We start from the raw sequence: 24,432 nt of genomic DNA, 5'->3' as shown, positions 1-24,432 counted from the left end.
GGTTGATTATACATTAGCATGATCTTAAACTGTTCAAAACATATTATAAAATGGTCACTTCCATCCAAAACACAGCTTTGCATTTAAAGGTAAATTTTACAAAGATTTCATTTCCAAAAATGTACATAAATAGCACTCACAAAAAACAGCTCCAGGCTTGTTATAATGGAATAAATGAGTCCTAAGTCTTAGGTCAATGAAACCTGACATAACTTCGGAGGCTAAGGTGGGATAATCCCTTGGCCCCAGGAGTTTGAGGCCAACATGGGCAACATAGCGAGACCCCATGTCTATATTTTCTTTAGAAACTGACATACTTCTGTTTTCATCCAACCTGAACTTTAAATATTTAAAGTTCATTAACAAATTCATCAAAGATGTCCCCCACTTTATAATTTCTTCTTTCAAAGAAGCATCCACAGTGCAAACCCCCAAAATCTTTAATAAACCAATAGGTTCTTAGCTATACCGTGATGAAAATACCTAATGCTTTCAGTGTTTCTCTAACAAGGAGAATAAACATCTATTAACTTTCTCATACGACAGTGGATGTTATTTGCCACTTACAAAAAAGAGATTACTCAACTGAATAATTTTGAAATAAGATGAGATAAAGTATTTTTTAGATAGATCAAGTTATTTACTAGACATATAAGCTTACTAAATGTCCTTGTAACAACCATAGTAATCCTAAGAATTTCTGTCATTTGAATTACATCCATAATTAGCAGGCAGAATAAAATAAAAATCTACAGTTCCTCAATGTTGTCATTATTATATTATTATTGATACCTTCACAAGTAACAAGAGACCATCAGAGTCAGGACAAAAAACATTTTTAATATCGAAATGGCATATTAACTTTAGTGCAAAATGGTAAAAATAATAAAATTGAAACAAGAAAGCTTCTTCCAGAAGTTCCTTGAAATTTTCTTTCAAGACCTAATGTTCCAATATCTAATACCCAAATCAGGGATAAAAAAGGCTGACCTAGCCAGTCATCTACAAAGTCTCAAGAAAACCCTTATTTGTATGTTAATACCGATGACAAAATATAATCTTTTAAACTTAAAGAAAAGATAATATTGTATGTCTTAAATGACACAAATATGGAGAAGAAAAAGCCTTTCATCTAAGAGCCACTTTTACTGGCACTCAGATTAGATCAAAAGCAGCTCTTTCAGGTCTTCAGGAAAAGCTCAATCTCCACCCAAAACAGAAAAAGCAAATCCTATGCATCCTCTCTCCTCATACTTCTTATAACCCACACACAAATTATGAAATATCATAATTCAGTATGTTGTTCAGGGAAAAATTTTCAAAAAAGTGAAAACCTAGGAAGGTAAGTCATTGCGTGAACACTTTTACAACAGCTAAGCATTTCCTACGTGACTAATCTATTTTAAATTCGGCTCCTCTGTTCCTATGCAATCTCATATTACCTATTAAAACTGCCAAAATATTTTTAAACAAGATCTGAGAATTCCTCTTTCAGCTTCTGATCTTTGCACTCTTTGAGTTGGCAGACACGTCACTGGCAAACCAACTGGTAGTGACAAGTTACTCCAAATCGACTCTTTCAGATGAAATTTTAAATTAACAGCCATCCAAAAATTTTCCGTGCCTCCCGAATCTCAGGGAGCGAGGTGTAAGTACATTCAAGTCTACGGTTCCTCCCGATCACTCGCTGCAAAGCTTGGTCTGCAGAATCTACAAATGTATATTCCATCTCAACTATCCCTTTCCCCAAGATCCTGCAACATTCAGGCTTAACAGAAGTGTCATTTCCTATCTCAAGCTTTGGAAGCTCTGAGTTTGCAGACCACAAAGATTTAATAGTATTTTCAGTGTTTCTCCATGATAAGGTCACACACACACCTCTATATCCAACGCTTGTATGTCCCACATGTGTTTGCAAATTCCTCATCGGCCTTAGAGACACAAAGAGTTTCTGGCTTCCCTGCACCTCAGTGCCAAGTTTCTGTAAGCCACTTCCATGTAAAACTCTCCTTCCGCTTTTAAAAAGAAAACTACATTCGGAAAGGGAAGATACCCAAGAAGAAAATCGAGACGGTAAGTGCAGCACTTTTATAAAGTAAACAAACAAAAAGACTGCCCTGACGAAGGTGGCTGCAAAACTCTGGGGCCGGCGCGCACAACCCACATCGCACACCCCCACAGCGCCCCGCGGTTCCTCAGAGCGCCGTGTGACGCCCCCAGCCCCGTTAGCAGAACGGACTCGGCACCCCAACCTTTCTCGGAGGGAAAATGCACGAGTCAGGGCCGAGCTCCCCGCTCCCCGCCGCCCTGGCACACCGAATGTCTCCGGGAATCGCCCACACGAGCCCGGGGCCGCCCTCTCCTTCCGGCGGCGGCCGCGCGGAGCCCGCTTCCCCCGGACACCGCCCCCAAAGTGCCCGCGCGGCCCCGCGACTCAGCCGCCCCAAGTTCGCCCGCGGCCGCTCAGCCGCGAAAGTGTCCCGCACTTGGCGGACCGGGAGTGGCGACCGTCCGCTCCGGTACGTACTCAGCCAGCGGCTGCAGCGGTCTTGGCGCGCTCTCCCCGAGGACTGCTCAGCCCCAACTCCGAAGCGACGGCCCCCGGCTCTCCCTCCTCTGGCGGCTGCGGGAGCCGGGACGCCCCCGCTCCCATCGAGGGGGGAAGGGAAGGTGGTGGGCGCGCTCTCTCTGCTCCCCCCCACCTCGAGCCCGCCGCTTCTTCCCGCCCACCCGCCCCGACGGCGCTCGCTTGGCCGCGGCGGCGGCGGCGGCGGCTCCTCCAGGCTGCGGCGCGCGGGCGGCGGCGGCGGCGGCAGCGCCTCCCCCGCCGCGCCCTGCCCTCCCCTCCCCTCCCCTGCCTTCCCCGCGCGCGCTACACCCTCCTCCCCCTCCCCCGCCCGCCTCCGCCGCCTCCACTCCCCCACCCCGCGCTGTCACATTGGGAGATTCCGCTCTTGCTACATTCGCCGCTCCGGCTCCCGCCCACGCGCGGCCGAGTGACGCAGATCCCGGCGTGGGCCGCCGCCGGGCGGGGGCGGGGGCGGCCGCTGGGCCCGGGGCTCGGCCCCTTCCCGCCGCCCCCTCCGCGGAATCCGGAGGACGGCCCATTCACACGGCAGCTGGGAGGAACCAAGTGGGCGCCGGGAGTGGGCGGCTCCCGCGAGTCCCGCTCCGGGCGCGGGGAGGGGACGACAAGGAGGGAGACGGGTGGGGGACGCCGCCTCCGGCCTGCTCTCCAGCTGCGGAGTGAACTGGGAAGGTTTGCAATTAAAAAAAAAAAATTATGTGTGAGGTTCCCGATATAGTATTTCAAAGAGCACACCCGCCAAATCCAACATCCTCTAGGAGGCTGACTTTAAAAAAAAAAAAACAAAAAAAAAACAACAGCGCGCTGGGCTCCCCTGGCCCCCGCAGGCTCGGGGCAGAGGCGGGGAGGCAGGTGGTCCAGGTGCGCCCCTGCCCGGGGGGGCGAGGCGTCCGGCGGGAAGGCTGCAGCGACCGCATGGAGGAAGGGGCGGCAGGTGCGCGGCGCTGGAAGAACCGGCGGCTGGGAGAGCATCTCTGCCTCGCCCATCTTGCCCCCTCCCCACCTCCTCTCTGGCGTTGGGACGGGAGGCGGGAGGGAGGAATGGAACCAGGGAGTCCGAAGTACAGCTTTGACAACTGTCGCGCTGGCCGGGTAATTTAATTCCAACCTTTTTAACCTCCTGAAAATCTGCCTTTTATTTTACTGTTTAATGTTTTTTGTGTCCATGGTGTAGAAAAACTACGGCGCTAGTATAGTGCTGGTGTGTGTTAAATTAGAGTTCCCAAGGCACAATATAGAATTTTTTGGTTTGCATAAACTTTGCTAACCAAAGTATTAAAGCACCTTCAAAAATGTACTTAGGCTGGCCAGGGCTCACGCCTGTAATCCCAGCACTGTGGGAGGCCGAGGCGGGCGGATCACCTGAGGTCCGGAGTTGGACACCAGCCTGGCTAACGTGGTGAAATCCCGTCTCTACAAAAAATACAAAATTAGCCGGGCGTGGTGGCGCATGCCTGACATCCCAGCTGCTTGGGAGGCTGAGGCGGGAGAATAGCTTGAACCCGGGAGGCGGAGGTTGCAGTGAGCCAAGATCGTGCCATTGCACTCCAGTTTGGGCAACAAGAGCGAAACTCCGTCTCAAAAAAAAAAAAAAAGAAAAGAAAAATGTACTTAAGCTATTGCCAAAAAAATTTTGGAAGTCTGTTTTTTAAATCTATATTTCAATTCTTGGCAAAAAATGGAAAAATTAAAGAATTTTAGCATTGTGTTCTTGAAGATTAGAGAGCATTCATTAATATAAAACTACTGCAAAGACAGGTAGAATCCCATTTTAACATACACATAAAAATCCAGTTTTATAGGAGGCCATTCCCACACCCTGGCTGGCCTCCCAGAGTGTGCCTACTTCGCTGATGGGGATACAAGGCATTCTTTGAGATGGGAAATTCTTCAAACCACATCTTTATGTTGCAGCAATGGATAGGATGATGATGATGATATTGAAAGAAAAAGACTTTAATAAAGTACAGAACCTTTTTTTTTCTTTTTGCGAAATCATGTTATAGAAATGAGTAATGCCGCAATGGAATACATATAATTAAAGTTAAATCTTTTTCTTCAGTATTAGTGACAGGTTTTGTCTGGAGTAGTTGAGTTGATATTTCAAATGAATAAGTCTGCTTAATTCCTGAAATTCTTTAACTGCAGAAATCACTGCTGGAAGTTTCTCTTAGTCTCCCTAATTGTCACGGTTTTTGCAGCTGTGGATCCTGTTCTACTAAAGAGAAAGTTAGATGGTCATGTTAAAGACGATTTAGGCAATTTCTTGGCTGGTGGGGAAGGTAATGTTCAGGCAACGAAATCTGCAAAATTCTCTTCTAATTCCTCTGTGGAATCTTGATGTTTTGCAAACACTCTTGGTTCTGAACAGCTAGAAAAAAAGAACTTTTTTCCGTAAAGATGTATAATCACTGATTCATGAGTCACAAAATTAGTGGTCTTACCTGAACTATTGAGCCTTCGAGTGGAATTGTTTCCAGAGTTGGAAGAAACAACATTAAATCCTCTTCCCAAGCTTGTCTGTGTCTGGCTGAACATGATGCTGAAAAGGAAATGTGTCAGGACAGATACTTTTTTCTTGAGTTGTATCTGGTTTCTACAGTTAAACAGTGGAATCTATCCTTGTTTGTTTTCTGGGCACATTTAGATAGTGTATTCTTCCCACATTAAGAATGGCATTTTTGGCCCACTTTACTTTGCCTTAAATGCCCTGTGGTGCTGGGGGAAGTGGTGGGAGGAAGGAAAATGAAGGAAAGATAAAATTTTAAGCTTTTAAGCATCCAATTCTGTATGTCTGTATGACAACACTGTAGTCAATATGGTAGCTCAAAAAGAACTGAAGCATTCGCCTGTATCTGAGACAAGTCAGACGATGGATTCTTTTTTTCCACCTTACCAGGTTTTGTCACTCATGCCATCCCTAATACCTCCTCCTGACTCCAGCACACACACAGTCTTCTCCCACTCCCACGCCCTGCGGATTTGTTAGAGGAAAGCAAAGAGATTCACATTCCATCCTGGAAGGTAACAATTATGGTGTCTGATTATCCTCTGAAGGCCCTCTGGAAGAGATCAAACAGTTTCAAGGCTTTAGAGTGTTCTTGGAGGCATCCCAGACAGGTGTAAGAATGTGGTAACACAAATAGTTCCCATTCAGACCACTTTGGATATCTTTTGTTAAACGTCCATGCAATAGTTTTGGTTTCTCCTGGTGTGATTTTATTATAAATACCTGTATATTGAAATTATTCATTTATTCAGTACAGCTTGTTAAGCACCAAGAATGTGCCAGGTTTAGGGCTGGATGCTTGGAACACAAAGACAAGTAAGTCATGGATGGTTCCCTGCCCCCAGGGCTTTGCTATAAAACAGTGAAAATAAGGAGAACAGAAGGAAGTCTAAAAGACAAAGGAAAATGTTTTGTCTCTGTTTATAGTTTTGATTGTCTTTTCAGGCACTCTAAAAGATGAATATAAAAACTACTAAGGAATGAGACTATATTATTTTTGTAATACTTCGTCGAATGCAAATAGTAAAATAAAAATAATTTTCTTATAAATGGAAAATCACATTTCATGTTACATTTCATTAAGAGCCTAAAGGACATGAGTGTAATTTCCAAGAGGGCAGAATTTTTTATTCACTGCTGTATATTCAGTGGCTAGAACATTGGCTGACGCATACTAGTCACTTAATAAATATTTGCTGAATAAATGAAATGGAAAATATGAACTAGCAGAATTTTGTATTTTGTAGATGTTATTAGTATGATTTGTATTTCCTAATAGAAGTTTCTGATTAAATATATAACATTTTCAATAAAATATTAAGAGTTAGAATATGTTTTGAAGCAGTGTGTAAATTGTGAAGTAATTTTAGAATGTCCCTAAAGTAATTCATATTAGATTTTTAGGCACAAAATTTATTTTTAAATAAATTACAAAGGGTTAATAAATACACCAGATTCTGAATTTTTAACACCATTTGGAAAGTGGTCTGAGAAATATATCAAATTCTGTTTTTTATCTATTATTCATGTGTTTATTCTTAACTCTATCTCTTGCAAATATCATCCCAGGCTTATTCCTTATATATAAAAGTAAGGGCAAGACAGAGCTACTTCTGATGTCTTAAATAAATATCACTTGTATGGTTTTAAATTTTGAAAACACTTTTTAAAAAATTTGAAAGCCTTCTTGACTTAGTTTTTGTTTTTACCTGTCAGGAGTAGATTTGGGAGAAGCTTATTTTACAGGCGTGTTCATAATTTTAATCCGTGTTGTAGAGTGTGTCACAGTGTACAGCCAAATCACCAGGTTTATTTCCCCTCTCAGAAAACCAGATTTCCTCTCTCAAGTTGTGTGTGTGTGTTTTTTTAACTTTTATTTTAGGTTCTGGGGCACATGTGGTTTGTTACATAGGTAAACTTGTGTCACTGGGGTTCATTGTACAGATTAATTCATAACCCAGGTATTAAGCCCACTACCCAATAGTTGTCTTTTCTGCCTCTCTCCCTCCTCCCACCCCTCACCCTCAAGTAGACCCCGGTGTCTGTTGTTTGCTTCCTCGTGTCCATGAGTTCTTATCATTTAGCTCCCACTTGTAAGTGAGAGCATGAGGTATTTGATTTTCTGTTCCTGTGTTAGTTTGCTAAGGATAACAGCCTCCAGCTCCATCCATGTTCCCACAAAAGACATGAACCTGTTCTTTTTTATGGCTGCTCTCAGGTTTAAAAATTAGAGAAAGAGAATAATTTTTTTTCTGCTTCTGAATGGAAGTTGTAATTCATGGAAAATAGAATATAATGTATGCCACTGACAATATACAGTCAGTATATATGACACACCTTTGAACACAAGACCAGTCAATGGTAAATGAACACTGCTCCTTCACATTGTCTTCTGATGGCTCTGTCAAAGTACAGAAGCATGCTGAGATGATTCGAGATGGAAGATGCACGTTGGCATTAAATAGCAGTAAACCACGTACTGAACAAGCTATTCCCTTTTCAATTCTTTCAGTCCTTCGAAGGAGGAAATTTAAATTGGTGCCAGTATGTCTGTAATCCTTCTAATACTTGCTGAATTCTGTTTTTTTTTTTTTTTTTTTTTTTTTTTTTTTTTTTACAATGAGGAAACAGGCTTCAGCTCAGAGCCTTGGCAGGCTTCAGTATATAGCTAGAATTTAATAGCACTGTTTTCCTTGTATTTGTTTTTATGGTTATCTTCCATTGAGGCAAATGAGATTCATTATGCATTTAGAATAACGATCTCAAAATACCTTTTAAATAGATTTCCTTGAGCAAAGACCCTTAATTTTAAAATGAGGACTATTAAGTAAACTCTCTTTTTTGTTGTTTTTGTTTTTGAGACAGGGTCTCACTCTGTCACCCAGGCTGGAGTACAGTGGCACAATCATGGCTTTCACTGCAGCCTCAACCTCCCAGGCTCCAGTGATCTTCCCACCTCAGTCTACTAAGTAGCTGAAACTATAGGCGTGCCACCATGCCCGGCTAATTTTTCTATTTTTTATAGAAACAGGATTTCACCATGTTGGCCAGACTGGTCTCAAACTCCTGGGCTGAAGCTCACCTCCCAAGGATAAATGCTATTTTAGTGGTGCAAGAAAATAATAACTAACATGTATCGAGTACCTAATAAGTGCTGTAGCACTTTATCAGTATTAATTCATCTGATCCTCGCAACAGCGCTATAAAGTATGCACTATTATTCACTTCATTCTCTGGTAGAACTGAGGAAACTGAAATATGGGGTACTAAAATTACCTGTTTAGGTAACATGGGAGAGCCAGGCTTTGAGGCCAAGATCTCTGTCCCACAGCCCACGTCTGGACCATTAAACAGATAGCTCTAAGCAGCCAAGTCAGTGCTGGAGGTTTCAGAAACACTGACACAAGTGTTTCTCCCATCTTTAAAAGTCCAGTTTAGCTTCCTTGAAGATCACCGTGAGCTCCACTTCCCTCAGTAGCTTCTGCTTTCCCTAACTCCCATTCCACTTCTCTTTGGTACCACATGGAAGGCTTATAGTTATTTATGCATCTTTAGTTACTTAATTATGTTCATCCTAAGTATACAGTAAGCCCCCTTGGAAGGAGCAACTATGTGTTATACTTCTCTTGAATTCAGTGAATATATGTTTAAAAGGGGTTTTAAGAAATTGTTATTAAAACTGCTCAATGATTAGTGCATTATTTTAGCATTTGCAAAAATAGGGGATTCTTTTGACCAAAAAAAAAAAAAAAAAAAAAAAAACCCTAACCATTTCCACTTTGTGAAACTAAAAAAAAGTTTTCAGTGAAAAAAAAAAATGTAAGAAGTTGGTAGTGATTTTGACATTTGAATGAAAATTTCACTGAAAGAGCATTAATTTATTATTTTCGGAAAGATTTCTTACTTTAAAATGCTTCAGTAATTCCAAACAAAAGAATAGATTTAAAATGTTCTTAGAGGAGAGGAAGAATAACATTATGGCTTATGACCTACAAGATCTAAGGTATAATATAATTCTCGTCTATTATTGCCTCAGAACAATTCTATACTTAACAAATTTTCCACTCTGTGTGGTGGTAGCCCTACAATTAACTGAGTCATGTAGAATATTCATATTACCAGAAATATAATTAAAATTTCCCTTATTTTGCGATATGAAATTCAAAGCTTTGGAAGTGTATTGTAGACTAAATAAACTTTTAAATGCATGGAAATTTGAGTATTTTTAAATATATAGAGATTATAAACAAGTTTCTTAAAGACAAGTTAATAGGAATATATAATAACTCATAATTTCAAGAGCCACGACTTTAAAAGTAGCTGCTCTTCTGAAAAATAAGCAAACCTTTATCCATTGTATTTTATTACAAGATACTATAGAATTTTAAGGTATAAAGGATTATAAAGTTTACCTAGTTCATCCTCTTTTGTATATTCAAAATATATTCAAATACCTTGCAGAAATTCATCATACAACTAGTTTAGTTTCCAATTGCTTATTTCTTTATAAGTTGGTTATTTTGAACTTATAATGCAATCTCTGTTGTAAGAAAACAACAACAACAACAACAACAAAACCCGAGATGGTTAGATTCCCAGGATGAGCTACCAGTGCTTATAAAATACAAGTGAAAATACAAGTATTACAAACTTTGGGGGGATTAGGTGGGATCCTAGAAATCATCTAATCCAATTGACTTCTACAGATAAGCAAATTTATACTACACATTGCTTATAGAAAGAGCAGAAAAGTATATTAGGCAGTAAGTACAACCAAATATTTAATTGACTGAATAGTAATTGTGGTTAAAATTTGTGTTTAAGACAGAAGAAATGTAAATGGAAACTTTTGAAAAGACTTTCTTAAGAGAATTTCGGGAAATTTTTTAAGGATTAGAGCCTTGTTTTTCTTTCTCTTCTATCCCCTATCTTTGGCAACAGTGGTTAAAACTCCGCAACTCTATCTTCTCTTCCCACTCCTTCCCTTTTCTCCCAGCATCCACTGTGCAGGACTTGTATAGTTAACTGATCTGTAACACTGTTTTAGGTCTCAGCCACACTGGCTACTGTCCGCTCATTCCTGGCCATTAATAATTGTCTGTTAACAACACAAGCCAGGGTGGAGAGTAGGTTAAAGTGCTCTGCTCCCCATCTCTGGAATGTATTCAAACCATCTTCCACTGCACACTGCATTCTTGGCCACCTTGTTCCTCACAGTCCCAGCTTTGGCTTTACCCTTCTCCACCCTGTTTGCTGAGATGAATGTCAAGTCTGTGCCCACTCTCCCAGCTCAGTCTCTGGGCTTCTCTCTTCCTCTAGGTCTACACTGCAGCCAAAGGACCCAGCAGCTGGAGTACCCTCCATCATGAGGGTGGATGGAGGATTTTGTTTGTTTCCTTGACAAAGGTGTGTGACTTGTCAGCCAAGATGTTGGCTTTTTCATGAAAGGAGCAAGGAAATAGGAAGAGAGCATGTTAAGGAAGAGAGCCCCTCTTGAAGCAAATGGGCAAGAATTGGAAGGAAGTGGGGAAAGAGGATGGAGATTACAGAAGATGTGTCTGTACTTATGACAAGTGACTAAAGTAGATATAACTATTTTGGGAGAAGTCAAAAGCCAAAGAAAAAGTACCAAGTACAGGGCTCCCCTGAAAAAAAAATGGAAAGAAAAGGCAGAGGGGGCAAAGAAGAGATCATCCTCACATAAACTCCTCTAAACCAGCCTCTTCACGTGGGACAGATGGGAGTGTTGGGATGGAGTAGTTGGGACGGATCTGCAGGGAGAAGGGGCAGAGAAACAGCAGCCAGTCTTCTCTCTTCGCTTGGATTGCAAGAGGTAAGTGTCAGGAAAAGGAAAGAAAAGCAGAATGGGTTCAAAAACTACCCCAGCACACCAAATACTTTACTATGCTGATTCAGGTAGAATCCTGAGTTGCCATATCACCCATCTAGCTAAAAAAAAAAAAAAAAAAAAAAAAAAATTGAATGTGCTGATATTGATGAGTTGGTGAATTGTCACAACAAATTACCACAACAAATTACTCAACACTGCCTTCTAGGAGCGGATACTTTGAAAGGACAATGCATATATCCTACAATGAGAGACTTTTAAACTACTGAAATACAGATAAACATAGTTCCGTTTGCATATAACTGCAAAGTTACATCTTTACAGTTTGAATTATATTGTCGTGTACCTGGACTTATACATCATGACTCAGCTTACCCAGGACTGGCAATAATATGTGGTAGTCAAAAACTTTAAAGTTTTCTACCTATTATTGTATTTTCATTCCTTACTATAAGTTTCTCATAGTGGCAGAATAAGGGTTTTTTCCAACTATAAATTATATTCCTTAAATAAACTGTTCCAAATAATCACAGTGTTGCAGAGGTTAGGGGCTCATCATTACTGGTAAAAAAAAAAATAACCTTTAGAACAGTAGTTTGGCAAGTCGAACCAAGAGTTGCAACATGTCCATATGATTTCAGCCAACAAATTCACTTCTAAGATATTATGCTAAGTTTATACATTTTTATTACAACATTATTTGTGAAATGGAAAAAAATAAAAAATAATGTATTAAATAAGATATCTATATGATGGAATATATTCAATTAATATTTAATAATATTGAGAAATGCTCATAATGTTATGGGTAAAAATAGAACAGAGCAAAACAACCTGTAATCTCTCTACCTAAATAAACATGGAAGGAAATTTACTAAATGTTAGCAGTAATTATCTCTGGGTGATGGTATTATAGATAGTTTTTATTTTCTTCTTTATGCTTTTTTTCAATTTTCAAAAATTTTGGCCAGGCACAGTGGCTCACGACTGTAATCCTAGCACTTTGGGAGGCCGAGGTGGGCAGATCATGAGGTCAGGAGATCGAGACCATTCTGGCTAACATGGTGAAGCCACGTCTCTACTAAAAATACAAAAAATTAGCTGGGCATGGTGGCATGCGCCTGTAGTCCCAGCTCCTCAGGAGGCTGAAGCAGGAGAATCACTTGAACCCGGGAGGCTGAGTTTGCAGTAAGCTGAGATCGTGCCACTGCACTCCAGCCTAGGTGACAGAGTGAGACTCCGTCAAAAAACAAAAACAAAAAACAAAAACAAAAAAACAACAATAAACATGCATTACTTTGAAAATCAGGAAAAAAATAAATGTTACTTAACAAAGATCCTGCTTCAAAAGCAGTTTACAAATAAAAATGAAAACCAAATTGTATGTATTTATGCACTTGTTTGCAGAGGGCAACAAAAACCAGGAGGTCAACAAAATCTGGGGGCTAAAAAGTATGTGTCAAGCACTTTAATGTCATCTGGCCTGTATAACTACATGTCTTGAGGGTCTACCATCTGACACATGGTAGACCCTCAAGGCATAGATACCCCACCACACCAAATTCTTTGACCATGCTGATTCAGATGCCGTCCTGAGTTGCCTTATCACCCAACTAGCTACAAAAAAAATTGAATGTGTTAATATTGATTTTATACATATTTATAGATATAGAGCTGGCTTGAACTGCTTTAATCTGATGTCACAAATAGTCTCTTTTCCTTATTAATCATTCAAGCATGTATCTCTTTATATCTTCTTAAGGATCCTCCTGTTCCAGGGACCTATGCAGTCCCAGAGCTTTTGCAGTTCAAAATGTGACGTTCACTGGGCTTTCACACCCAGTGACAGAACTGGCATCTGGGCCACATCTGATGCCTTGTTTGTTTGTTCCGGTCCTTGTTTAGCTGCAGAAAACTGGCCCACCAGGTGCCAAACTGGTCCAGTGCTGCTTGAGACCCATCTGCTGCTCTGGTTCCTTAGGGGAGGAGAGCAGAGCCCACTTTCTCTGAGACTGCAGTTCTTTCTTCATTTTGCAGATGCAAGCATCTCCCAAGTGTGGGCTCCAGACCTGCCTTGATCATCTCCACTCAAAGCTGCCCTCACCCCTTCCCCAGGTATCAAACCACCAGTGATGGCTCTCTTTCAGACCCATACAGTAGAAGGGGCCAAAATTTATTAACTACTTTTTGATTTTAAATTTTGCTTTACAATATCTTTTCCGGCATCAGTAGATTTCAAGTGATGCTCATTTCTGTCCTTCCACCCTCTCAGTTTGCCCAACAGTCAAGGTTCGTTTTCGTCAGGACTATTGACATTGCTGTGAAGTTTCCTGTGGCAGGCTGCCCAGATGCTTCTGTCCAGATCCTCTGAGCACCAAGCAGTTACACAAGGCCCCTCTGTGTGGCTTATTGTCGCCTTCCACTCCCACTCACATACTGTGGATGGGTAGGAGTTTTGATGCTAAGGTCAAAAATAGGCAGGTTACTTACTTAAAAGGTGGCATTTTGCAAGCAGAATGGATACTCAGAGAAGAAGATGGACAATGTGAGGACAATCAGAGGCAGGAAAAGATGTAAGGAATTTGGAACAGTCCAGGCTCCCCATGCAGCACAGTGGTCTGACAACTGGGAGTCCTCTCTGAGAAAGAAGGGAAGGCTCAGTGCTGCCGGGAGCACTCTGATTGCTCCTTGGTCTGTAGGCTCTGGCAGCCCTTCAGACAACATCACTAGCTCCCCTGCTCCCGCTCCTGCAGTGTTTCATCCCTCTTTCTTCACTTACTTTCACCTCCCTCTCGGGCACCCAGTGTGTTACTGATGTCTGCATTTGTTTCCTGACAAGGAAGAACGTGATCTGATCCAAATATACCCAGAGGTATTAAGGTTGCAGTGTGCTACTTTTCCTAAGATGTTTATACCTGGAGACTATTTGCTTGTTCAACAATTAAGCACTGACTGAGGGATACACACTAAGCCTATAAGCACAAGAAAATTAAATCTCTGCCCTATTTCCTGGTCTAGAAAGCGGAATACACATGTAAACAAGCACTTGCACACATTATAAGATGTTCTTAGTCACACAAAGAAAGAGTGATGGTTCTGGTTTGGGTAGGGCAGAGGGGTGAAAGTCAGTAGGCCTTGTAAGCAAGCAACAATTGGACAGGTCTGGAAGGATGAAATTAATAGACTCAGGAAGTGCAGGCACTCCCCAGCAAGTACAGAAGCACAGAGGCAGTGAGGCAGCATAAACATGAGCAGTAACTTAGGGAAATTATTGTGAAATGAAGCATAACTGATTCCAAATGACTTGAGAATTACATGTGAAGAGGGCAGAGGCAGAAGATGAAATTGTAGAGACCAAATTGTGCAGGAGCCACCTCTGACACACTAAGCAGTGTGGACTTTATCTTGTAGCTGTAGTTGTCAGCACTGGTGAGTGCAAGAATCAAGCTGTGAGTGTCAGACATGAGAATAGTAGATACAACTAAGAGAAGAGAGAAATGATTGAAAGGGGAACAAGGGGGCTTCTGAAGTGCTGGCAAGCAAGGCCCTCTTTCTTGTTCTGGACCATGGTTATGTGGATGTTCACTTTGTAATCATTGAACTGCACATTTATGCTTTCTGTACTTACTGTACACTATACTTCTCAATTGTGAAAAAGTATTTTTAAGAAAATCAAGCTGGATTATTTATTGAAAACAGATTCCAGGATCTCCCTGTCAGACATACTGATTAAGTAGGCCTGGGCTGGCACTTGGGAAATCTGTACTTTTTAAATGATTACCTTAGTGAAGGATCTGAAGCCAGAAGGGACCCCTAGACCACACTTGGAGAATACTGCTAGCCCTTTTGGGGAGCCATCCAAAAGATTTAAGCAAGATGCTAAGAACAGAGATTTGTCTGTCTGAATGTTCTGGATAAAGGGGGAGGAAGAAGTTGAGGGTGGCCTCCACCTTATGCCTTATTAGCACTTGCAGGTTCTGTGTCCCATTCCTTTTGTGTTTTTAAGAGATGTGACAAATAAGGTGCTAATGACTTATAAGTACTAAATATGATTTTTGAGATGTGTTTTCTTTTGGAGTTTTCTTAAATATGAAAATTTTGGACTTCAGCACTTTAGTAGCTGAATTTGAGACATGGAACAAGCCCCTGGGGTAGATACTCTGGGGTAGGGAGCAACTTTGTAGAATTTCTTAAATGAGGGCATTCTCAGCCTGTGAGTCATAGTTGTTCCACTACTGACCTACCGTCATTACGACATACGCTTAGTGATGATCGATTTGCATGGATGCAGTTAAATTCATTTTCTTATGCCCCTGTATAATCAGAGGGATATTTTTGAGACTTAAAGCCTCCAATATGGTATTCTTCCAAACTTTAATCCTTCTGAAAAAAATATAACAAGTTTTGTTGCAAAGTTTTTCCTTTGCTGCTGACAGTGATGGAAATAGAAAGAGGAAACCTTACTTGGCCTTAAGCAGAGAATGAGAAAATCCAAAAATCTGACAGAAAATTTGCACAGATTTTTTTCCCTCATAATTAAAGTACTAAGGAAATGCCATAAGATGATTCTTTGTGAGCAGAGCTCATCCATTCATCAGATCAGTAAAAATTTTAAAAGTCTGACAGCGCAAAGTGTTGGCTAGGATTAAGAACATAGAAACTGCCTTTAATTCCAATATTTTGGGAGGCCAAGGCAGAAGGATCACCTGAGTCCAGGAGTTAGCAACTAGCCTGAGCAATATAATGAGATCCCGTCTCTACAAAAAATAAAAACTTAACCAGGCATGATGGCACACGCCTGTGGTTCCACCTAGTGGGGAGGCTGAAGTAGGAGGATTGCTTAAGTCTGGAGTCCAAGGCTGCCGTGAGCTATAATCATGCCCCTGCACTCCAGCCTGGGCCGCAGAGTGAGAGCCTGTCTCAAAAAACAAACAACATAGGAACTTACTTCTGTTAAGAGTATAAATTGGTACAAACACTTTGGAGAGCAATTTGGTGGTATTTAGTTAAGTTAAAGGTGTGCATACTCTGTGACCCAGAAATTGCACTCCTAGGTATAGTCTCTGAGAAGCTCTCTTACCTGTGCCCAAGGAGATACATACAAGAATATTCACAGCAGCATAGAAAAAAATTGGAAATGATGTATATTAGATCAACAGAAGAATTTATGGGTAAATTGTGAAATATTCAATGAATATAGCTCTGAAAATGAATGAAATAGATATGCATATCTCCCATGGAAGAATCTCACAAATAAGATGTTGATCAAGTTGACCAAAAATCAAGTTGCAAGACCAGACGCAGTGGCTCATGCCTGTAAATTGGGAGCACTTTGGGAGGCCAAGGCAGGAAGACTTCTTGAGGCCAAGAGTTTGAGACCAGCCTGGGCAACATAGCAAGGCCCTGCTCTACAAAAAATAAAATTAGCCAAGCCTTGGTGGCACATGCCCATGGTCCTAGCTACTCAGGAGGCTGAGGTGGGAGGATTCCTTGAGCCCAAGAGTTGTAGGCTGCAGTGAGCTATGACTGCACCAATGCACTCCATTCTGGGTGACAGAGCAAGACTCTTGTCTCTTAAAAAAAGATTGCAGATGAATGTGTAGAATATATTTCTATCTAGGTTAAAAACTTGCAAATGCTATTGTTGTGTGGGAAACAACAACCATTGTTGCTGCAATGGTAGCCTGTAAGTACACTAACAGGCAAGCTATTCAAGGGATCACAGAACAAGAAAGGCTTATGGACCAAAACAAAATCCTCAAATCACGTGGCTTATTAAATCAATTTAAAACACACCATAAGAAGCTAGGTGAAAGACATGGAGGGGGTTAACACATTTAAGATGTGTCACAGGAGGCAGGGTGGAAAGATGACAACACCTGAATCTTCAGTCCTGTCTCTCCCTGCCACATCAGCCTTCCTAACCAAGTGTTTGCTTGCAAAGATCAGAGTTGAGATTTAACCAAAGCAGCCTAACAGACGGGTGTTTAGGGTCAAAACACACAGTTGCTCTAAAGTCTTGGGAGCAGAGTGGGTCTGGCTGACAGCAGTAGCTCATCAGTTAACCTCATGAACAGCTATGGATTTTATTTATATTTCTTTTGCAGAGGATATGAGGAGCCAACGGTTGGCCAGATTAAAACCTTTTGAATAGGGAATGCCTGATATGCCTTAAGTATCTTCAGTGCGTCATGAAAGTTGGATGATTCAGGGCCTCACGTGTATCATGACTATTAGGTGTTTCTTGTTCTTTCCATCTCTTTCTAATTATGTTCATTACGCAAATGCACTACTACATTTTGTAGGAATTTTGCTTGTTTCATAAGCTACTTGCTTCAATTCTTAGTTTCATTATTTTCTCCCTATGTGTTTGTTTCTCTTATTTTGTATAGCAGAATTGAATATTCTTAAATAATTCAACAAACACACATTATAAATACATATGTAATATGGTTAAAATAAAAATAAATGCTTAGAAAGATTAATCCCCAAGTTCAGGATTTGCCTAACTATGGTAGAGGCATAAAGGGGTGCATTAAGGATGGAATTTACAGGACTTCAGTTATATTGGTAATGTTTTGTTTCTTAATATGGATGCTGGGTATGTGGGTGTTTATTATATTATTATTTATAATTTTATGCATCTGAACTTTTTAAAAATAAATTTAAGAAAAGTTTGAAATAGTAAATACCTGGAGTCTTACAACAGACATTTGATACTTTTTTTTAAGACACAGAATCTTGCTTTGTTGCCCAGGCTGGAGTGAAGTGGCACAATCATAGCTCACTGTAACCTCAAACTCCTGGGTTCAAGCGATTTTCCTGCCTCAGCCTCCCAAATAGCTACAACTATAGGCATGTGACCACCATGCCTGGCTAATTTTTTAATTTGTTGTGGAGACAGAGTCTTGCTTTGTTGTTTAGGGTGGTCTTGAATTCCAGGCCTCAGGTGATCCTCCTTTATCAGTCTCCTGAGTCACTGGGATTACAGGTGTGAACCACAGTACCTGGCCTTATCATTTTTTATTTTAATAAAGTTAAAGAATTTGACTAGGCCAAGTTAATTGATATGTTATCTCTCTATTGCTAGGTACACACGTGTTTTTTAACAAACATTTGCTGAGTACATACTATTTGCAAGGAAGGCATTGTACCAGTTGACATGGGAGATGAAAAGTTGAATATGGGCTGGGCGCAGTGGCTCATGCCTGTAATCCCAGCACTTTGGGTGGCTGAGGCAGGTGGATCACCTGAGGTCAGGAGTTTGAGACCAGCCTGGCCAACATGGTGAAACCCCGTCTCTACTAAAAATACAAAAATTAGCTGGGCATGGTGGTGGGTGCCTGTAATTCCAGCTACTCAGGAGGCTGAGGCGAGAGAATCACTTGAACCCGAGACGCAGAGGCTGCAGTGAGCCAAGATCGCGCCATTGCACTCCAACCTGGGCAACAAGAGCGAAACCCTGTCTCCAAAAAAAAAAGGAAAAGTTGAATGCAACAAAATCTTACTCTCAAGTAGGAATTACTCTCAAACTTTCAATTTAGTCGTGGAGTTGACACTACTGCAACAATTAGTACAGTTCAAAGGCATGATATATGTGCCTCAAGTAAAGTACAAATTGTGGGTGGTCCGAGTAGGTGGAGCTTCATTCAGAGGGTGCGATCAGAATGCATTTAAGAGGAAGGTGACATTCGATCTGGACCTTAAAAGAAGTAGATTTCAACAGGGAAAAATAGGAAGGCATTGCAGGACAAGGAAATACAATGCACAAAGAAGTAAAGAATGGAGTGTTCAGAGCAGCAACGTGTCTAAATTGTTGGATGGGTATGGAAGAGTACTGCAACGGTGGGTGGGAAGGCAAGTTAGGACAAGAGTCCTCTACAGCATTAACAGGTTATCTGTGGATGAGATTATGAAGGATTTTTATTTTCTTCTTTGTAATATTCTGTATATTCTATAATGACCACATATTACTGCTTGGTCATGGATTTTTTTTTAATTGACATAACAGGATTTCATTTGTCGCCTGCCAAGTCATTCCAGTTGCCCCCTTAGTTATGGAAATGTTGGGAATAGAGTTTACCCATCCTTCTGGTATTATGCCATTCTCTGAAACCCAGGGTAAACAAAGTTGGTCCCTGATGAAGTGGTTGGATAATATGAGGATGGAGCCCTGACCATCTGGAAAGGCAAGGACACATATTCTACCCTGCTCTTTTCAAGATTGATCAGGGTAACCTGGCCAAGGCCCATTATCAGAGAACAGTAATGAGGACCTGAAATAAAATTATCATTAGGAATCAGCAAACCTAAGTTGACATCCTGGGATAAATTTAAGGGCTTAGGCATTCTTGGAGGAAGCACAGCATGTGGCTAAGTTAGAAGCTTCTTGGGATCCAGCTACTTTGGTCCTATGCTGAGAATACAGGAAATGGTGACTATCATTGACTGAGAGGGACTCCAAGAGACCTATAATTGTAGGACCCCAGGTTGGGGCCCTACATGGCTAGGCAGGGCCAGATGCAGCAAGGGCATTTGCCACAGCATGGACCATGCAGGACCATACTTCCACAGAGCCCTGTGAGGCTGCAAGGAAGGAGAGCACTAGTGAAATGGTCAAGCTTCCCACTTCCCTCTAGACCTAGCAATGGAAACACAACTCACCCTTGTCACTCTTTGGATCCAGTAAGACCCATAGTGTCTTTTTCTTTTCTTTTCTTTTCTTTTTTCTTTTTTTGAGACAGGGTCTTACTCCAGTTGCCCAGGCAAGAGTGCAGTGGCGTTATCTCAGTTCACTGCAGCCTCTACCTCCTGAGCTCAGGTGATTCTCCCACCTCAGCCTCCCGAGTAGCTGGAACTACAGATGCATGCCACCATGCCCAGCTAATTTTTGTATTTTTAGTAGAGATGGGGTTTTGTCATGTTGCCCAGGCTGGTCTCGAACTCCTGGACTCAAGCAACCTGCCTGCCTGGGCTTCCCAAAGTGTTGGGATTACAGGCATGAGCCACCACGCCCAGCCCATGGTATCTTTGGACAATTTGGGGAAAGTCTATATTGGACTGTCTCCTGATAGGGTAAGTGAGGATTTGAGAAATTAATTACAAAAATAAAAGTCATGACTATAACAATAAAGTGGTTTTGTGGATTAGGTTATACAGTATTGATCTATATTATCCAAATATTCTGCAATCAACATGTGTTAATATATAATCTGAAAGAAGTTGCTTTTATAAGTCTTATTCTAAATTACCAAATTAGCTTTAAAATATAACATATGCTCTTTGGTACATATTCAAAATAAAAGTAGTAAAATATTAATATAAAGTTTTTTTTACATTGATCTTATAAAACCACTTGATCTTGTAACTGGTCTCTGACAATGTCTAAGGTTTGTTTCCTTGACCAAAAGGGCTTTGCTGTACTGTCAACACTGAGAGCCTAATTAAAAATGCAACATGATTGTAGCAAAGTTGATGGTGTCCTGTAAGGCCCATTCCACACAACCAGCAAAGTGAAGCTATGTTGTGTGATCATCCTGCTGTTTTCTAATCTATTTCCTTTGGTTGGATATGTAAGCATCTTGGAAACAGTTTCTTCCCCATCTAGAACTCTGCAGGTCTCATACAACATCTTCAAATAATTTAAGTTTGTCATATCTTTAAAATTCTTGAGATTTTTGTAGCTGATACTCACGCTTGGCCTGTTGAAATATTAAACAGATAAAATCTGCAAAGTAGTATTATCATTTTTTATATTTGTTTTTCTGCTGTGTGACTCAGATCTTTTTTTTTTTTTTTAATTAGAAACAGGGTCTCACTATGTTGGCCAGGCTGGTCTCAAACTCCTGGCCTCAAGCAATCCTCCTGCCTCAGCCTCCCAAAGCACTACGACTACAGACATGAGCCACTGTACCTGGCCAATATTATGATTTCTCGAACAACACTGAGATTTAAACTGAGTGAAGTTAAATTAGAAAATTCTCTTACTAGTTCAAAAGGTTCATGAAAAAACGGAATTAAAAGATAAAAATAAAGTATATAAACTTCATTTCTCAACATAAACTCCAACAGGTTCAAGACATTTTTATAAGTGATAATAGCCATTTAGTCCATCCCTAAAGAACTGAGGGTTCTGTGAAATTAACCAGATCAATGTAGTCTTTTTCACATTATTAACTGAAAAAAAAAGATTTAAGGATTTTTTTAGGAAACAAAAAGTCAGAAGGAGCCGTATCAGGACTGTAAGGTGGATGCCTAATTATTTCGCATCAAAACTCAAAGTATTGCCCTTGTCTGGCAGGGCACGGTGTAATCCCAGCACTTTGGGAGGCTGAGGTGGGCAGATCACAAGGTCAGGAGTTTGAGACTAGCCTGGCCAACATGGTGAAACCCCGTCTCTACTAAAAATACAAAAATTAGCTGGGCGTGGTGGTGCTGGCCTGTAATCCCAGCTACTCGGGAGGCTGAGGCAAGAGAATGGCTTGAACCCAGGAGGCAGAAGTTGCAGTGAGACGAGATTGCTCTGGGCAACAGAGCGAGACTCCATCTTAAAAACAAAAACAAAAATTCCCCTTGTCTGATGAGAGGAATGAATGAGCAGGAGCATTGTTGTGGTGGAGAACTCTTTGGTGAAGCTTTCCTGGGCATTTTTCTGCTAAAGCTTTGGCTTTCTCAAAACATGCTCATAATAAGCAAATGTTACTGTTCTTTGGCCCTCCAGAAAGTCAACAAGCAAAGTGCCTTGAGCATCCGAAAAAATCCTTCACCATGACCTTGGTTCTTGATGGTCTGCTTGTGCTTTGACTGAAGCACATCCCCCCTCTTGGTAGCTATTGCTGTGATTGTGTTTTGTCTTTAGGATTGTACTGGGGAAGCCATGTTTTATTTCCTGTTACAGTTCTTTGAAGAAATGCTCTGAGATTGTTGATCCCACTTGTTTTAAAATTTCCGTCAAAAGCTCTCCTTTTGTCTGCAGCTGATCTGGGCACAACGGTTTTGACACGCATCAAGTGGAGAATTTGCTCAACTTTAATTTTTCAGTCAGAATTGTGTAAGTGGAACCAACTGAGATGTCTATGGTGTTGGCTATTGTTTCTGCTGTTAATCATTGGTCCTCTTCAATTAGGGCTCAAACAAGATGAGTTTTAACTCACAAATTGACGTGGATGGTCTGCTGCTCTAGGCTTCAGCTTTAACATTGTCTCACCCCTTCTTAAAATGAATTATTCTATTTATAAACTGCTTAGTTTTGGGGGGCATTGTCCCAATAAACTTTCCATTAAAAGTTAATTATTTCATCATTCTTCCAACCAAGCTTCACCAAAAATTTAATGTTTGTTCTTGCTTCAATTTTAGCAGAATTCACGTTGCTCTGATAAGGGACTCCTTACAAACTGATATCTTAGTGCCTCGAACTAGATCCTTTTCAGACATGTTATAACAAGTTAGTACGAGTTTATTTTGGTGCAAAAAATTTTTGACATCTATGCATAGTTTTTTCATAATATGTATTTCAATGAACTTTTTAAAGACCGCTTGTGTAATGTGTTTTACTTGTCTAAGTTCCCTACTAAATTGAAAGCTCATGGGAATCGGGCTGTGTCATGATGGCTTCCAAAACTTCAGCATTTGACCTGGTGCAGAGCATATAGCAGCTGCAAGATAAATCTGATGAACTGTTTTTTGAGGAGGAGTTAGTGAGCAGGGCCAGGCGCAGCTAGGACTGACGCTCTGCACAATTCTGGACCAAAAACATAGCTTTCACTATTTGGATATGTCATCTGTCTAATTCTGGGTTCTTGAGTTTGAGATTCTTGAGATTTTGGATAGTTAAACTCAATGAAAGAATTATGATTGTGCTTTGTGGTCAGAAGCCTTATGGAGTCAACATCTTAGGAGAGGATTTTTGTTGCATGGAAGAGAAACTAACTTCAGGCCAGGCAAGGAAGTAGCACAATCTCCTGGGGGATTAGAACCAAGAGCCAGGAAGCTTCTGGGAAGCCGGGAAGCTGGCTTTTTCTCATGTCTATTTTTCTCACTGTAGATTTATTTTTCTTTCTCTCTCTCTTTCACTGCCTGCAGGATCAGCAGATCTGTTTTCACTACCTCAAGGTACACAGCCCCAAACACTGCCCATCCCCAGCTCCCCATGCACATCTTTCCTGTTGGAGAAACCAGGAGAGAGATGAGCATTTCTGTCCCAGTTCCGAACTCCCCAGAGAGATTCTGATGGGCCCAGCTTAGGTCAGGGGATAGTCTTCACTCAAGAGTTCCTGAGATAACAGAGACTGGTAGCAGGCATTGCAGAACTGATTTTATAAAGGAAGAACGTGTACCATAAATATTGCTAGTTAAAAGCGTGTATACTGTTGAGTTCTACCTCCTCAGAAGTCTAAAAGGTTTCCTTCCTTTGAGGGTGAAGAAGCAGTAACAGGCGTCCTCCATCAGACCCCTCTCTGTGGGCACCTAGAACACTTCCCATTGACGTCTGCTTCAAGGGGAGGTCACTAAAAGTGCCCCACATGATGCAGCAGACATTTCGCTGGTCCCAGTGCCCTCCCCAAGACCTTCCAGATGGTGAAGTGTTAAGAGTCTAAAATGGAGTAAATGATCTGCAGAAATTCAGTGGTGTCAGAGGAGCCAGTCCAAAGTCACTCGGCTCTAAACGCTGCGATTCTATTATTTTAATGATGCCCAGGAACACAAAGAGGCACGACAGACCCAGAGGCAAGTGTGCAGCTGCCAGGGGAGCAGCTGGAGGGACTGCGGGGGGGCTGCTGGCCGGCCAGTTCCCAGTGGGAGGAGGGACGCGGTAGGCGCGGGAGGAGGAAGAGCGCAGTGCGAGGGCGGAGCCGCGGTGGCCTGCGCGATGCAGTCTGTTGCGCTCAGCTTATTAGCTTGGCACACGGTTAGAAAAATGTACGTTTGAATCTATTTCTGGCTTTCAAATGTGTGAAGAAAACACATAACTTTATTATTTTATTTTTGTAAAGTTAGAGACAGATGCCCCTAAAGCATATGCATTCTATAAGAAATTCCTATTCTTTGGTGGCACATCTTTGGAAGCAAAAATCAAGGACAAATAGGTCATCTCTAAGTTTTCTGCAGGAATATTGGCAATAAAAAGAATAGAGTCAACACTGGTAACTAATGGAGATGAGGGAAATACAATCTGGGAAGATGTTAAGGTTTTTTTTTTTTTCCCCCTAAGAACTTTTAAAGGAAAAACAATGAAGTAAGTGTTGATGTAATATGAATATGTTATTACTTGTTAAGTGCCAAAAATACTGCAGATATAAATAACCTTTTAAAATGTAGTCAAGAAACATTTGAACACTTATAGAAATTCCCTCACCAGAGGTGTTTGGAAATCTTCAAATCTTAATATCCTTTTGTGAATGGTCAGAGTAAATCAGAAATGAAAGAAATCTGGAAAAATAAAAACACATTATCTGTGCAACAAAAGCATTGCTAGAAGGGGTTGTTATG

General features: G+C 41.2%; 2 protein-coding genes across 15 annotated transcripts in view; one reads left to right on the top strand and one right to left on the bottom strand.

Moving 5' to 3' along the window:
* NAB1 (NGFI-A binding protein 1) overlaps positions 1-3,289 on the bottom strand; it is a 44,201-nt gene extending 40,912 nt beyond the window's left edge. For 2 of the 12 annotated variants that reach the window (XM_034954689.3, XM_055108888.2), the window contains exon 1: positions 2,925-3,289. In XM_034954689.3, coding sequence (XP_034810580.1) covers positions 2,925-3,108 — 184 coding nt within the window. In that variant the 5' untranslated portion in view covers positions 3,109-3,289. Of the gene's footprint in view, positions 1-1,878; positions 2,031-2,527; positions 2,827-2,924 lie in introns of those variants that run through there. The other 10 variants (XM_034954693.3, XM_034954692.3, XM_034954687.3 and 7 more) reach the window with 10 other exon arrangements.
* Positions 2,038-12,991, top strand: LOC106634519 (uncharacterized). Of its 3 annotated transcripts, none has more exons than XM_034954697.3 (2): positions 2,038-2,519; positions 10,416-12,991. In XM_034954697.3, the coding sequence occupies exons 1-2, from the start codon at positions 2,269-2,271 to the stop codon at positions 10,495-10,497; spliced, it is 333 nt and encodes a 110-aa protein (XP_034810588.1). In that variant the 5' UTR covers positions 2,038-2,268; the 3' UTR covers positions 10,498-12,991. The 3 variants fall into 3 exon arrangements, 2 of the variants coding, with proteins under 2 accessions (XP_034810588.1, XP_063451569.1); XM_063595499.1 differs by lacking the exon at positions 10,416-12,991 and adding an exon at positions 5,487-7,709; XR_004670252.3 differs by lacking the exon at positions 2,038-2,519 and adding an exon at positions 3,355-3,679.
* The last annotated feature ends 11,441 nt before the right edge of the window (positions 12,992-24,432 follow it).

Source organism: Pan paniscus, chromosome 13 (assembly GCF_029289425.2).
Source record: "Pan paniscus chromosome 13, NHGRI_mPanPan1-v2.0_pri, whole genome shotgun sequence".
Classification (NCBI taxonomy): Eukaryota; Metazoa; Chordata; class Mammalia; order Primates; family Hominidae; genus Pan; species Pan paniscus.
The sequence above is the reverse complement of the archived record's forward strand: the minus strand, read 5'-3'. Positions and strand labels throughout refer to the sequence as shown.